This window comes from Candoia aspera, chromosome 2, assembly GCF_035149785.1.
Source record: "Candoia aspera isolate rCanAsp1 chromosome 2, rCanAsp1.hap2, whole genome shotgun sequence".
Lineage (NCBI taxonomy): Eukaryota > Metazoa > Chordata > Lepidosauria > Squamata > Boidae > Candoia > Candoia aspera.
In genome coordinates, this window is record NC_086154.1 from 164,582,538 (window position 1) to 164,596,574 (window position 14,037).

At 41.4% G+C, this 14,037-nt stretch overlaps 1 protein-coding gene across 3 annotated transcripts in view; it reads right to left on the reverse strand.

The window, feature by feature from the left end:
* Positions 1-1,731: 1,731 nt before the first annotated feature.
* EPHA1 (EPH receptor A1) overlaps positions 1,732-14,037 on the reverse strand; it is a 74,549-nt gene continuing 62,243 nt past the window's right edge. Inside the window, exons 9-18 of one of the 3 annotated variants that reach the window (XM_063294724.1) lie at positions 9,493-9,589; positions 9,321-9,364; positions 8,556-8,651; positions 8,256-8,441; positions 7,776-7,837; positions 6,337-6,546; positions 5,874-6,023; positions 4,643-4,836; positions 4,093-4,248; positions 1,732-2,574 (exon numbers count right to left, since the gene is read on the reverse strand). In XM_063294724.1, the coding sequence (XP_063150794.1) occupies positions 2,496-2,574; positions 4,093-4,248; positions 4,643-4,836; positions 5,874-6,023; positions 6,337-6,546; positions 7,776-7,837; positions 8,256-8,441; positions 8,556-8,651; positions 9,321-9,364; positions 9,493-9,589 (1,274 nt within the window). In that variant the 3' untranslated portion in view covers positions 1,732-2,495. Of the gene's footprint in view, positions 2,575-4,092; positions 4,249-4,642; positions 4,837-5,873; positions 6,024-6,336; positions 6,547-7,775; positions 7,838-8,255; positions 8,442-8,555; positions 8,691-9,320; positions 9,365-9,492; positions 9,590-14,037 lie in introns of all 3 variants that reach the window. The other 2 variants (XM_063294722.1, XM_063294723.1) reach the window with 2 other exon arrangements.

The window sequence follows — 14,037 nt, forward strand, 5'->3', positions numbered from 1 at the left end:
GTATTTTCAAATCCATCTGCTTCTGTATATTTTCTCCCCCCCCCCCCCAATCTCTGCTGTTCTTAAAACTTATTTCTTGCATTTTGATCTGGCATAGATTTTAACTGGTACAACCCACTTAGAGTTACAATCTTTAAAAAAAAAACTTGAGAGAAAGTCCTTCTCAAAGAAGGAGATGGCAGCTGTGAAGTACTTGCTGTTATTAAAACACCATGTAGAGTTATTGGTGCCCTATGTATAAATGGCTCCTGCCAACCTAGCAGTTCGAAAACATGCCAATGTGAGTAGATTAATAGGTACCGCTTCGGCGGGCAGGTAACGGCGTTCTGTGTAGTCATGCCGGCCACATGACCATGGAGGAAGTGTCTACGGACAAACGCCGGCTCTTCGGCTTTGAAACGGAGATGAGCACCGCCCCCTAGAGTCGGACACGACTGGACTTAATGTCAAGGGAAACCTTTACCTTTACTATGTATAAATGGAATCTGTACCTCTGAGGGTGTTTCCTCCAACAGCTCTTCCTTCACTGGCGCTTTTGTGTAGAACTTCGCCGAGAGCCATTTATTGTTCCAGTGCTGCACACTTGGACTTTATTTGACAGAATAGGTAAGATGGACTTGCTGTGCCTTTAGTATAGAAGTGAATACCAGAATCCTTTCCGTGGCACTCCTAAGTGCAAGTGTGCCTGTGGATAACTCCTTTGGTTTATGCTAGGCCCCCTGTTGCACTCTAGTTTTTAATTTTTTTAAAAACGCGATTTTAAAATTTATGCAATAAAAAGCTTGGTATAGTGCAAAGCAAATCACCAGCCTTCAAGATCATTTTGGATTCCGCAGAAGCTTTTTTGAAAAATTAAAATGTCAAGTACCAAAACTACGGAGCTTGCTTGGTAAAATTTACATCTGACCAGAAAAAAGATGGTAAACTGGGGTGGATTATGACTACCTTGGGGAGCTGTAAAGGGTGACATGAGCACCATCTCACTAGTTTCCCTTATAAAGGCAAAGTTTTGAGACTGGCTACTTGCACTAGAGTTGTTGTTTCATGAACGAACAAATCTCCCCTGTATCAGCCTTTTTCCCTGAACATTCACCGTATAGACAAAAAATGTGCCATTTGACCCCAAAAGGTTGGGGACCCTTGAGCTAAGAGGTCAAACCAGAGGTATGGTGAATTTGATTTTACACTAGAGAGTAACTGTGATTACTACGAAAACTGGAGAAAGTGATATGACACCACTCCCCTGAATATCAAGGCCATTAAAGAAGATTGCTCTCTTAATGCAACAAGCAAGATCTAATCATAGTTCTTGTGCTTCATATCTTAGTTGATTTTCATTTCCTGCCAAAAGATATGTATCCTCCTTCAAATGTGCTTTGTTTCACCTGCCCGCTGTGCTGTTTTTTAGGGTGTTTACATGCCCCTAAACTAAGTAGTTACAACCTTTGATTAATATCCCTCCCTGTCATGTTTTTATGGTTCCAAACAATCCCTTTCTGCCCTTTCTGTGACTCTTAATATTCAGTAGGTATTCCTATTCTTCCAGATCTGTCTGTAATGCTGCTATACACTGCACAGAATAGTTACAAAAAAACTAAAAAAAACCCAAACCCTTAAGCTTTCCAGCATTTCCTTCTTTCTAAAATGTGCAGTACAAAACCTGCTTTTCCCTTCTGTGATGTTTTTAATAGTCAACTTTTAAAAATGGAAATGGTTCAAGGGGCCAAAAACTCAATATCCGACCTGCATTAGGTGTTTATTTACAAAATCATATATACAACATATGATCATTCCAGGCCTGGGTTTTCTCCCTTACACCACCCCTTCCTGTTATTTTAAATATATTAGCAGGTCCTCAACTTGAGGAAAAAAACCTCCCAAGAGCAGGTGCTGGTCTGTTGTCAACAAGCTTTTTCTGCTCTAAGGAGTAGATTGCAGAGAGGAAAAACCATACGTAACAAAGGAACATGAACTTGGAATGGAGTGATGAGAACTAACCTGCTAGATGACCAGGATAGGTCAGAAGACAGAGGATTTGGCCCTTGTGCTCTGTGCAAACAGTAATCGTCTCCCACCCCACCCCGGCCACAGGCATCTTGAGGCCCAGAGTTTGCCTCAGAAAAGGTCCTTTCCAGTCAGGTATGGTTTTACTGGCAGAGGGACTTCAGAGTCTCCTTATAATGGCACGGTACGTCCTCAGTAGCTATAAAGTATGTCAAGCAAGAAGCCTTGACTGAAAGAATGGAAAAAGTGAGAAAATAAAAGAGCAACATCTGCTTCTGAAGCATGTGCCACTTTCTGGCTTCCTGTGCAGGACGTTGTTTCCTGTTCCAGGCTACCCAGCCCAGCCTGTGCATTATATTTCAATTTTGCACAAGGTGCAACCGTCATCCCTGGCTTCTGATGTGCAGGAGGGCAGCCACAGGATCACCTTTTCTGTCTTCTGCAATGGGAAACAGCAGCAACTCCTGCTCGGCACTGTAGGGCGAGACCCGTCACTCTTTGAATCCCTGGATGCTGCACAGAATGCGCTTCTGGTGGCCAGGAAGAACCACGCCCATTTGCTTCAAGTCCCTTAAAACACACAGACAAGGAAAAAGATTAGCCCCCGCATTTGCCAGAGAAGAGGGGACCATTTCCTAGAGTGCTGGCATCCTATGAAAACAGTTCCCCTTCTCCAGTTCTATATTTCTCAAGATCCATTCTTCAGAAACTTAAGTGAAAAAGTGGAACTGGTTTAATCCCAATTGCTGTGTCTAGCGAGAGGACCTGGCAAACGCTAAGTGGGTGAAGACACAACATTTTTTGCAGCGGCTGAAGGTGTTATGAGGAACCCCAAAATGCTTCTTAATTTTCCTGAAAAGGGGGATGGGGGTGCAAAGCTTTAAACAGCTAGCTTTGTTTCTTGCCTTATAAAGAATAGACCAGTTTGTGTCATTCTATTACAGCATGGTTATAATTTATAAGCTATATGGGCAATACTTTATAAGGCCTGTACATAAATGTTACATATCTGTAAGGTCTGTATCATACATATTAGATATATGCAAAAATAATCCTTGTGCAAGAACTCCTTCAGAGTGGTATCTGCCAAAAATTTTCTTTTGGGCTCATGTGAATGCTGATAATGCTGATTATTTGCATATGTATTGAGGAACCACTGCAGATGCATACTATGTTATAATAAAGGGACTTGTTTATTGTTTTTGTAGACTTTTGTCAACTCCTGTCACTTCTTCATATTCATACTCATAGTATCCTCTTTTTGGGGGTGGGAGCTTTCTTTTAGAGTTATAAAAGCCATCATTCCATATTCTGTACCCTATTTCTATCATTGGGTAAAGAGTTCTTGCAAATTTTGGAAGCACCATGAAAGCCTAGAAAGCTATTTTGACCAGAAACATCATGGTGCCGCTGGAAATTGGCAAATGGCTCATGGATTCTTATGTCCCTGCTGTGCCGCTTCTCACTCTTTGAAAACCAAAAAGAAATGCTCACTAACTGCCCATTTGCAAAGCGGGGCCAGAATAGAGATGGCTGCAGCTTCTTAACCACTTCCAGTTCTTCAAAGGAACAGCATTACTGTGGCCATGTGTTCGTTGCTATATGGATCCAAGCAACTACTTGGATTTTAGCTGCTTTACTGGTTCTCATTTTGATAGGTACCTCGGAAGTTAACAAGTGGAATTTTTCTCTTCATTTGTATCAGGAAAAGTACTGTGCATGCTCAACGGTTGAATAGAGGAAGATAGCAATCCTAGCAATAAGATGGCAATCCTAACAACACCTACAAGGGTACCTCCTTAGGATCTCTGCCATAAATGGGATCCAATATTTAAGGAGCTGAACTTTAGCTGATGTATATTTTACCATGTTTTTCAAACAGATGGAAGAGGATGCAAGGGTGTGGGAACATGAGGATGTTATAATTTATTATGAACTTAGTCAACTACGAGTGAACTGCAAAAGCTATGAAATTTTTTGTACTCTTGTGGAAAATTCAATAGATACACTGGCATTTAGCTGCAATTCATGCCTACCAGCCTTCTCCTACCCTAGATCAAAGCCCCAGTCCAGATACCCCAGGCTTACTCAGCAGACAGATCGAGGACAGATTCCATGGTGTTCAGGCCAGCAGTATGGAAGTTGAGGATGTAGCGTTTCATGCGGATGGATTCCAACCACTCGGGGATAGACCGATAAGGAATCCCATCAGACCCACTGCAGCTTGGAAGTCGAAGTGTCACCCTATAAATTGATAGGTATTTTCAGACCAAATAATGAGGTTTAATCACTGGAGAAGAACAGGGCCCTATTCCGATGAAGCTGCAAACCATTCTAACGGCTGAGAAGCTCCTAGTCTTGCATGGAGAATTTCACTTTTCATTCTTTGCATTGAATGAAACTAGCCTTTCCATAATAGGGACAAGGAAGATGATTTCACACATCATATAGAAAGGGCGCCCTAAACAAATACATGTAGCATATAAGTCTGCAGGTGCACCAAACAGAGCTTTATGTATATAATTTATCTTAAACAAAGTCTAATTGACACTGGTGGTAAAATTCAGGTTCTCTTGGTAGAGAATTATTTTTAGCCAGAATCCCCCAATATGTTCTGAATTTGCTGCTTATCTCTTACCGAGGGTCAAAGTCAGCCACAGTTCGAAGCAAATGTGGGCTGGAAAGCAAGTGCTCTAGCTGAGCATGGATCTCCCGGAAACGTGGCCTCCGTGTCCGATCATACGACCAACACACTTTCATCAGATCATAAAGGATGGAGGGGCAGTCTACTGGTGGGGGGAGTCGGTACCCATCCTCTATGCTTTTCATGACCTACCCGGGAAAAGATATAGCCAGTCAGTTTGCCTGTGCAAAATTCCTTGGAAAATGTAGCAGAAGCATAAAGAGTTATGGGCATTTCCTTCAGAGTGTCAGATCTAAGCACTGGAATTGTTTGGAATTAGAACTGCAGAGATTTACTTAGATTATTTTTTTAACCATGGATGCCAGATTAAATAATCCCATGGTAGATTTTAAAAGTATTAAAATATTTTTTAAAAAGTGCAATTGATAAGCACTACCAGGGCGAGGACCCTCTGAAGATTATGTGATTGTTATGAGTCATTTCAAACCAAAAGCAGCGTAATTTTTTGTTTTTCAAAGTATTGGGCTGAATTCAGCAAAAGCCACAGAATGTCTTCCAGTGATTTTTTTCCACTTGCAATACAGGAAAGAAAATTCTTGGCTGATTTCTTGTCTACTCAATAAAATCCCCCCAAGCCCCAAATCTGTACGGGGTGAGGAACCTCTGAGGCAATTGATGGTGAAGGCACAAAAGTACATTCTCTCCTTCTGCTTTCTGCCAATGGGAATGTTCTATGTGGAATTCAGGTTAGGGGTTCTCCCGTTGGCAGGATAAACATTAGTGACCCTGAAGTATACATGTTGCCATAAATTTCATGATTAATTAACAATGATTTTTTCTAAAAGCCTATGTTTTTCTTAATCCCGCCTTTATTATTTTTATAAATAACTCAAGGCAGGGAACATACCTAATACTCCTTCCTCCTCCTCCTCTTTTCCCTGCAACAACAACCCTGTGAGGTGAGTTGGCCTGAGAGAGAGTGACTTGCCCAAGATCACCCAGCCGGCTTTCGTGCCTAAGGCGGGACTAGAACTCACCATCTCTTGGTTTCTAGTCTGTTGCCTAAACCACTAGCCCAAACTGGCTCTCTATTTATTCTATTTATGACTGAACAAAAAAATGGAGACCTAACCAAACCATTTTTTTCCAAGTGTCTTTGCTCCAATGTTTGCTTGTTCAGAGGATGGCCTGGCTAGACAATCCTTGCTTCTCCTTTCCCTCTCACCTCCTGATTGGACATGTCCCCATACGGCTTGTCTCCATATGAAAACACCTCCCACATGACGATGCCAAAACTCCAGATATCACTGGTAGAGGTAAAGATTCGATTGGCAATAGCCTCCGGAGCCGTCCATCGAATAGGGATCTTTCCACCCTGTTCAAGAGATTGTAAGGGAAACTGATACTTGGTTTTTGCAAGGCCTGATACTCTCTGTGAAGTTTCACATTTGGTTATCTTATGCTTACTAGTAAAATAGTAAAGGGCAATTGCTGCTTTGGGCAGAGATGCATTTGTATTCTTTATATGGCTTTGACAGTTCTTTGGTGTAGTAAAGCTTGAATGGGAATATATTCCTTGCAGAAATATTTAAAAATATTTAAAAATTCAGAGCTTTTTCATATAGTGGGGCATCAGTTCATGCCAATATGTTCCCCTCTCAGTGAGAAGAGCTTCTGTTCTACATTACCTTTGTTTCATATGTTCCTTCCACGTCATTTTCCAGGATCCGAGAAAGACCAAAATCTGACACTTTGCACTGAAGGGTATGAGATACCAAGATGTTCCGGGCAGCTAGATCACGATGTACATAGTTGCGATCTGACAGATAGGTCATCCCTGAGGCAATCCCCTGCAGCATTGTCACTAGTTGCACTGAGCTGAACTTGTCTATGTTCTCCTGCAATGCACACAAGGAACACAGATGAATCCTTGCATTCTGTTCATCTGTTTGCTTCATAGCAAGGAAAGGCGGTTGGATTTGCCTTAGGTGAGAGGAACTAAGTCTCCATTCACAGCTGAAAACCTTCACTTTAGGGATATATTCAGATGGTCCACCAGACCATCTCAGGATGCTTCTACAACATGGGATTCACCCAAACAAAACAAGCTATGGATTTTTGCCAGGTAATATTTACTTAGACTCCTAAAAACCAAGCAGAAGTTGGAGGTTTCCACAATGGTTGAGTACCACTCTATGCATCTGTTCTACATTACCTTTGTTTCATATGTTCCTTCCACATCATTCAGGCTGGGAGAGTGATCATAACTTGGGTAGACAGAGTTCCAAAGCTTTAAATGGATGGGAAAGATTTAACAACGTTGGCATCAGCTAAATCAGTATTTCTCAACCTCAGCAACTGTATGCTGGCTGGGGAATTCTGGGAATTGAAGTCCACACAACTTACAGTTGCTAAGGTTGAGAAACACTGAGCTAAATGACCACTGGATAGTATGTTCAACAACTGTGGTACTATCACACTGAAAGACCAAAGAGTCCAGGAATGAGCATACTGACGTAAGAGCTGTCTGACTTTCTGGTTCCTGCTCCCAAGTTGTCATAGTGTGCTGGGTAAACTAAGCCTAGTCTGAGGGACCTATATCCCTCTATTTTCTAAACGAGTACTCCCTGAGCTGGTAAACCCATAAGAGCTGAACCACTTCTAAGTGGGACTGATATGACTGATTACAAACACACACACACACACACAAATTGCCTGGAACACATCTTAATCTACTGTTCTCTCTCCCATCTTCGTTATCTATGTGGAAAGATGTTCTGTAGTGATTGATTGATGGCAGGATATCATTTTATCAATTCAACCTTACTATCAGTGTAAACCAGTGCTTCCCAAACTTTTTTCCTTCATTACCCAAAACCACTCACCAGAAAGTCCTTTTTACCCAATGTAAGTAAAACACTTTAAGTCAATTTAAATGTCCCTGTTGTGATTGAGTAATGGGTCTGTGTGTCGTTACCCAAAGAAAAACCACTTTTACCCAATTTTGGGTAATTTACCCAGGTTTGGGAAGCGCTGGTGTAAAATGTTACAGCCCAGACACAGATTCACCAGTTCAAATCCAAATAGTTGCCAAACTCTTTGATTAAACCATTCTCCAGTTTCTTACCCGTAAAAGGGTGTCTAGGGCACCATTTTCCACGTATTCTGTGATAATCATCATTGGATTTCCTTTGGGGAAGAAGAAAAAATACTAACATTATTTTCTTGCTATCTCTATGTCTTCAGCTTCCTTCCCATTTCTTTGGCCAAGAACACAGTTTTTATTCCAATCTAAATGGTCTGACAGGTATACTTTTGGAAGAGATAAAGCTGCTATCCACAGAGTCAGTCCCTTTCTCTGTCTTGCCCACTATTGCCTATTCAAACTAGCAACAGCTGTCCCAGATCACAACACAGCTATTCAAGAGCATTTCACCCACCAAAGATCTTTTCTGCACAAAACCTGTGCTCTTCCAGGGAACACAGCAACTTCACATCCAGTCAGCTCACCCCTCCTGGGGAATCCCAGTTATACAAGTCTACCTTATCTCACAACCACCACTGTGTGTGTATGTGTCCCACTGCCACTACTACCCTGAATTCTTACGTTTCGTGACAACTCCCTCTAACCGGACAATGTTGGGATGATTGAATTGGCTCATGATTGTTGCTTCGCGGAGGAAATTCCACCAGGTTGAGTCTGAGTAAGTTGACTTCAAGGTCTTGATGGCCACAACAATACGTTCCTTCCCTGGGAAGTGCAGGGCACCGCAATAGACCTCCCCAAATTCTCCTGTGGAACATCCAAAGGGAAGGCAAAGGATAAAGAAAATGGAAAAATTAAGATAAAGGAAATGGAGAAATGGCATCAGCTGAGGCACAGACAGCCAGGCCTAATGAAACTTACCTTCACCAATAACTGTCTCAATGGAGACAATAGATGGGTCCAGTTCCTTTGTGAATTCTAAGACACCCCTCCCGGGATCCTCATATGGTTGGAGATCTACATAAGGTTTCAACCAAATCTCATCTGTAACAAAAGCTGACAATATAAACTAGTTTCTCCAAAAAGATTCAGACTGGGGAAAAATCAACTTCATCGACTTGATGAGCGATGGGCTCCTCCCACATCGCAGTCCTAAACATTCTGGATAGGAAATAAATCACATTGGGCTACATGAAACCTACTTCCATGCATGAACACCAGGTTGCTGAAAGTTTCCTCATACAGAAAAATCTCCCAACAATAAGATCCATCATGGCACTTTTTTGAGAAGAGTAAATGATTCCCCAGGAGCTGAGTATGAATGAAGAAATGGCAGGAGAAGGTGACTTTTACAGTTCCCATAAACCATTTCTCCATATTAAATCTTCCCTAGTGTTTTTTTCCCCTTTCCTCAAAAAATATGCTTGGGGAGGGTGCATTGGCGTAAAAAATGGTCAGAAAATGTTGGCCAATACATCTCTATCTGGTTATTCAAATGCCCCCTGACTACTTTGCATATAATAGTCATTTGCTAATTGGCATTCCACAAATACGTTTCCTACAGGGTCAGTCACCCCTCTGCCTATGTCATTAACACTTCTGAAAGCTCAGGCTGGAGAAGACCACTGTGTGTGAATTCTAGAATGCAGATCTTTGTTATCTGCCTTTTTTGATCTGAAGCTTCACCTCGGTTGTAGCCACATGGTCGTGCTCGGTGACGATGAGCTCGCCTAAAGAAGGAGAAGAACAAACATAAATATGGAGGCTGTAACCAAGCAGAGAACAAAGCAGGGCAATCTCCTGTCTCAGATTACCACCACCCCCATTGCATCCCCCCTTTGGGAATTACTGCCTTTACCTTCGATGGAAGATTATGATCCCTGTGATCAGCCCAATGAACAACAGGATTCCAAAGATGATTGAAACAATCACACCTCCAGAAAGCATACCAGTGTCTGCAAGGTCAAAGGACAAGTTATGGACATCACTTCACTAAAGCAAGAAAGCCTATTCATACACACACATTGAAGCACTTCTATTCAAATGATTAGGACCATGTACTGAATGTCAACAAGGAAATGGTCATAATGGATCATCAAAACTGCCAAATGCTCCATATGGTTCAACAATGCTCTTACCTCGTTTTATAGAATATGGACCCTGAATTATTGGGGCTATGTGCATGTTTATTTTTTACAGTGTATATCCCACATTTCCTTTTTGCTTGACACTACTTATATTTTTGCATAATATGCGTTGTGCTTTAATATACTTACAGAGATAGTTTTAAAACACAATACAACAAGCTGGTTGCACTATTTAGTAATCAATTCTGGTTTATTTATAAATTCTTGATGCATAAGGTCATTAGAAGGACTGATGGAAATAGTGATGAAGTCTGTGCTTAATGTAGAACTGCTAAATTTATCCCAATCTTCTATATTCAAGATGGATATAGAAGCTTTTGAAAGTGGGTAGTTTGACCAGATCTCAAATAATGCTCTTATGAGTAATTCTTCCAGTATGTTGTCCTCTGAATTCCATTTACAGGAACAATAGTTGGCGGTTTCCTCCATGCCTGTTCCCCAGTGTTTCTGTTGACCTCACTTAAATTGCCACAAAGGGAACCATATGGGTGTCAGAGAAATTTCATACTGCAACTGTGATCAACATACAGATGGATCCCAGGGAGATACATACAGTGTGAAAAACAAAGGAACAATCCTAAGTATGCAGTAAACAGGCATCAGAAAGCCATACAAGCAGGGCTCATAGGTTTTTATTTGCTTTTCATATTTTATGCAGAAACTGGCATGATTCCCTGTAGATGACAAACATAGCTGCTGTGTAAATTATGAGGCAGATCCAAGTTGCCAGAAGAAAAGTATTTTCATTAAGAGGCTCTATTTCCTCTCTCTAACCTCTCAAAAGCACTCTGAAAACCATCTGTGATTGCCCTAATTTCTGCTGACTCAGAAACTGGTAAAATCACTCTCCTAACCTGAGTGCCATAGAGCCTGCTGGAACAAAAGTCCCCTCATTGCCAAGCAATCTGGCACTTTGCCTGCTGTTTGGCAGCTGGTACAAGAGCAAAACAGCCAGAATCTCTTACCCCTGCTCACTGGGCCTGGGCTTCTGAGGGGAGCTGCAAAGCCAGCATTCCACTTAGAGAGCATCTTAGGGCCTGTGTAGCTCAGGGGCCAAGAGGAGGGGAGAAGCAAGAATTCCCTCCAGTGGTGAAATGGCTTGCCCCTAAGAGCGCCAAGTTTCCAGTTGCAACCAGCTTCAGAGCATTTCTTTTGCAGAGCAGTTGAGTTACAAATTGGCTCAGCTGCCCAAAAAGAGATGATAGCGTGGGGGTCCCAAAGGTGTGGAGCTGATCTGAAAGCATCTAGCATGGGAATCCTTTCAGTCTTGTTCTTGCACTGTATTTATGAACTCATAACTGCTTTTTGCTATGTGCTACTTATTTATTTAATGGCATTTTCAAGAACATCCTCCAGGACAAAGTCAAATTATATTTGGAAACACCATATTTTGATCACGTCTTTAAAAAGGCAGCTGTCATGAGGTTAATGTATCTTTGCTCATGGTGACAACATTACAGGCAGCTTCTTCAAATAACACTTCAGTAATAATAGCATGCTGTTCCATCTGGATATAGGAAGGTGCAATAGAGAGACACTGGAAAGTGAGATGCAACCACATTTGCCCCTTCCTTTTATTGCACATGTAAGACATACTCATCAGCCTTTGTCTGGTTCTTTGCTTTTCAAAAACGGCATTAAATGCACAGTATGAGGCACAGTTTAATTCATTCATTTCCTTATTAAAAATAAATCCTGGGACTCTAAGCACAAATATACCTTATGCAGACCCACTATTTCTTCTTCTTGGAACCTCTTATAGAAGAAAGGGTGGAAATTATGGCAACATGCACATCTTCTTTGTAAGATGGAAACATAATATGGAAAGGTTGTGGACCGGATCCTGGAAACATTGCCAGGATTGTTAGCTGCTATCTTGCCCTTCGGACCTCCTTTCTAAAGGAGGACAATTAATAGCCCCCACTCTTAGAGGATTCCAGGACCAGGGAGTTCCTCAGTTGTTATATAGGGCAGAGATGTGGGCATGGAATGCAGAACGCTAAACTAGAGACAATCCAGGATAACTTTCTGAGGGAAATTCTGAGTCTTCCTTGGGACATTCCTGCTGACCCTACAAAGTGGAAACGGGGTTGCCCCAGAGTTCACTTAAAAGTGCTAAAATATTTCAAGAAATTTGATTGCCTCCTGAATGAGCATTTGGTTAAGTCTTGTATTTGGCGTAACCATGAGAGAGCCCAAGGGTAATGCCAATAGCAAAATACACTTTTCCGCATTTTGCAGCTGTATTCTCTGCTGTCATGACCCCATTGCAAGGCACAAAGAGCCTCACAACGTGGATCATGAACATTAAGAAAAAGAGGAAGGAGATAATTAAATCAGCGCTTAAACCAAGCACCCAAAGCACCCACACCCATGGAATCATATGCAGCTGAATAGAAGGACTTCAGATAAGCAGCAATAAGCCGCACCTGGTGCCCCGGAGGGCACACCTGAACCAAGAGGACAAGGACAGCAACCGGGAAAACGCCCCCACAGCCATCAAGAAACCCATCAAGGGGAATGGGGACAATGAAGGGTGGAGGAGCACGGGACCTCGCAAGAGGGTATATACAGGGCACCTCAACACCGCACCCCCATTCCCGTTTTTCTCTCTGTCAGTACCGTTTTAATAAACCGGAAATCCTTAATCCCTATTAAGTGAGTCCGTGTCTTATTCGGAGCGAGGCTGACCCTGACATCTGCCTTTATTGGAAAAATCTTAAGCTTTGGAGCAGGGAAAAGATCGGTAACTGACTCTTTCAATAGGATGCCTTGTAAGATGATGATGATGATGGTGGTGGTGATGGTGTAATTCAATCTTCCAAGTTTGCCTTATGATATCCTTGTTAAAAGAAAAATAGGGCCTTTTCTTAATATTTATCTGTTCTTACGAGAGTTCCACTGAGGAGGGCGTTTACCAGTCCATGCTTCCAAACCCTACCTTCAGCACTCCTTGAGGGAAAAATTCTCTAAATCTCCAGTGAAACAAGGCCTTTGCCCCTTCAGTCAGGGCCAAGTGGAGAATATTAAACTCCATGTTCTATATTGACACTTTATGGAGCCATGAGAACAAAAAAAAAAAAGGCTGGGCCATAGTATTGGGTGATTAGTAGTCTCTGTAAGAGAGAATATTTCTTATACTAATAATCAAGTAGCTATTTTTACCTTGTAGTCTGTTAAATCTAGAAAGGAAATTGTGAATTTTACCAGATGCTGAATCAAGTTGTAGCTCTGTTTAATTTGTTCTTTGTTTTTAAAGCCATAATTTTAGCAAGTTTTAGATTTTTTTAAAAAATGTTTCTATTAGTTACTATATTTTAACTTATTCATGTCCTAACATATTTTGATCTGTGGTTATATCCATCCATCCATCCATCCGTCCATCCATCCATTGATTCAACAGCAGCCTAACTATATACTTGCAAGTAGGATCTGTTCAGAATGCAAATACAGAGACTGGATGCAAATCAGAAATTGGGGGGAGATGACAAGGCAGCTAACCACTTAATCTTGACCTGGCATTAAAGAGTTTCAGCTTTAATCTCTCTCTTTTCTACTAAGTTGGCACATCACTCCCAAAGTTATTTATTTATATATTTTCTATCCCACCTTTATTATTTTTATAAATAACTCAAGGCGGCGAACATACCTAATACTCCCTCATCCTATTTTCCCCACAACGACTTATGTACCAAAGAGATAATTAGAATAAATATTGTTCTAATTATTGATTATCATCAAATAGAAATGAGTTTACATCATTTTATCTTGTTGTGGAAAGGTAATACAGAATTGAACTAATAGACTGCTAAGAAAAAAATACAGAATGTGTCTGAGCATCTGTACTGTTTCTCTCCACAGCTCTCTGCAGCACTGCATGGCCCACAAGTAGTCACTACATGGCTTATTTAGTTTGTTTCAAAGTTTTTCTGTCATTTGGCAGTGACATCTGCTTGTGCTGAGAGAGAAACAAACCTAAAAATATCCATGGCTTGTTTTGAGATTGTTTTTCTTTTTAAAGGCAAGCAGAAATTGCTGTCCAACGCCATGAAAACGATAAAATAAACTTGGAAGAAGCCAATAATGGCTGTTGGTAAGCTATGACAAGGAGCTAGCATGCACATCGGGATGCATCTGCATTGAATCCAGAGTACTCAATGTGTACATTGAGCTCATTTATGAATTGTTTTCCCCAATTCACTTTGTGGAGAGCCAGTTTGGTGCAGCTGTTAAGGAGCCAGGCTAGAAACCTGGAG